The sequence below is a fragment of the Priapulus caudatus genome, unplaced genomic scaffold, assembly GCF_000485595.1.
Source record: "Priapulus caudatus unplaced genomic scaffold, Priapulus_caudatus-5.0.1 Scaffold10083, whole genome shotgun sequence".
NCBI classification, from domain to species: domain Eukaryota; kingdom Metazoa; phylum Priapulida; class Priapulimorpha; order Priapulimorphida; family Priapulidae; genus Priapulus; species Priapulus caudatus.
The window spans coordinates 657-2,612 of record NW_014587144.1 but is presented as its reverse complement, the minus strand read 5'-3'; the positions used below and the strand labels follow the sequence as shown (position 1 = coordinate 2,612).

The window sequence follows — 1,956 nt, the reverse complement described above, 5'->3', positions numbered from 1 at the left end:
TTAATGTATTCTGTCGACGGTCTTGAGATAAGTCGGTTGGTTATACCCCCCGACATTACCCGACGACCATTATACCCAGGTTCGGGCTCATTCCCCTGTGACCTCTATACGCAGGTTCCGGCTCGTTCCCCTGCGACCTCTATATATGCAGGTTCCGACTTGTTCCCCTGCGACCTCTATACGCAGGTTCCGCCTCGTTTCAGGGCGACCTGAAAACGTACCTCCTACGTCAGCGCGACGCCGTCGCGGCGACCTCTATACGCAGGTTCCAGCTCGTTCCCCTGGGACCTCTATACGCAGGTTCCGACTCGTTTCAGGGCGACCTGAAGACATACCTACTGCGTCATAGCGACGCCGCGGCCGACGACTCGGTCCTGCGACGCGGCCTGCTGCTCAAGATGGCGTGCGACGTCGCCGCGGGGATGCAGCACGTGCACGAGCGAGGCTTCGCTCACCCCGACCTCGCCGCGCGCTCCTGCCTCGTCGCCGGCGACCTCACGGTCAAGGTCGGCGACTACGGCATCTCGCAGGACAAGTACAAGGTGAGGGGGGGCGGGGCTGGGTCGCCGCGGCGACAGGGAGGGGAAGGTTCTCGGGGGTGGGCGGGGTTGCCGCGGCGACGGGGTAATGAAGGGAGGGGGTCGGCCCTCGGAGAGATGTTGGGAAGACGCCTCAAGATCGTATTTCGATAATCACGAGAATGCGCGACGCTTTGTGCGACACCCCCGCGGGTCGGAGTCAAAGTGGGGGTTGGGGTGCAACTGTGACGGGGAGGGGGAGGGGGAGGGAGAGGGTTTTCGGGGGGGGGGGCATGACGAACTGCCGCCTCGAACACACGTCTGCGGTTTTTTCGTCGGGCGAAGCGTTATTTTGCGAAACGGGAATTACGATTTCGATAAAAAAATTACGAGCATGTTCGCCTGTTTTCCTCGCTCGCCAGGCGACCCAATACGCGCGCAGTGTCCGCGACGTTGTCCCGGGCGCACGTGGATGCGCGCTTGTTTTCCTCACTCGCTGAGCATCGCGAACTCGCACTTGTTTTCCTCGCTCACTGGGCGTCGCGATGCGAGTTTGCTTTTTCTTCGACGTTTCCCCGGGCGGACGTGAATGCACGCTTGTTTTTCCTTGTTCGCTGAGCGTAGCGAACGCACGCTTGTTTTTTCTCGCTCGCAGGGCGACTACTACAACGTCGGGGACTTTGCCGTGCCGATCCGCTGGTGTGCGCCGGAAACTCTCAGCTGCTCCGAGTATATCGTTGGGCAGGCGGGGCGAGGTGGACGAAGGAAGCCAACGTGTGGTTGGGGTATACCTCCTCCTCCCGTTACAACACGCGGGCTGGGAGGGGAAGGCGCCGAGCCAAGAGACGAAAAGTTAATGTTAAGAATAAACTTTAACTCCGTGATTCTTGGTTTTCTGACTGATTATATGTGTGTAATGTTATGTATTTGTATATATATATAATATATATTATATTATACATACAATACAATAACAATGACATACATACACACTATATATATGATATAATTTTTTTTTTTTTATGAATAATAATATAGAAATTAATATATATTATAGTAACTAAATATAATATACATATATATGAAATGTATACACTTAATACCCATACATAATATATAAATGTATTGCAGGTCGTTTGGCGTGGGCTGAGCTATGGGAGGCTTTGATGGAGTTTTGTGAGCCCAGCCTTACTCCCTCCCTCCAACTCAGAGGTCATCCAGACAGGTCACTCGTAAGAGAGAAGTCCCTACAAGCTACCCATCCCTAACAGAGACAAAGCACGCACAGCAACAAAGTTGTGGGGGAGTGGTAGCAACTTGATATCATATGTCAATATACATCAAGAGGCTAAACTAATACCTAGAGTGTTACAACCGGAAAACCCAACGGGAAAATAGTGCTGATTTCACGACCATGATTATTCTACATTTTTGCCTG

At 52.8% G+C, this 1,956-nt stretch overlaps 1 protein-coding gene across 1 annotated transcript; it reads left to right on the top strand.

The window, feature by feature from the left end:
* Positions 1–114: 114 nt before the first annotated feature.
* Positions 115–1,694, top strand: LOC106820308 (putative neurotrophin receptor LTRK 1; the record flags this gene model as incomplete). The annotated part of the gene is made up of 3 exons (XM_014824830.1): positions 115–542; positions 1,174–1,297; positions 1,650–1,694. Coding segments are annotated over 3 exons (597 nt in total), but the record flags the coding sequence as incomplete, so codon positions are not given.
* Positions 1,695–1,956: the final 262 nt, after the last annotated feature.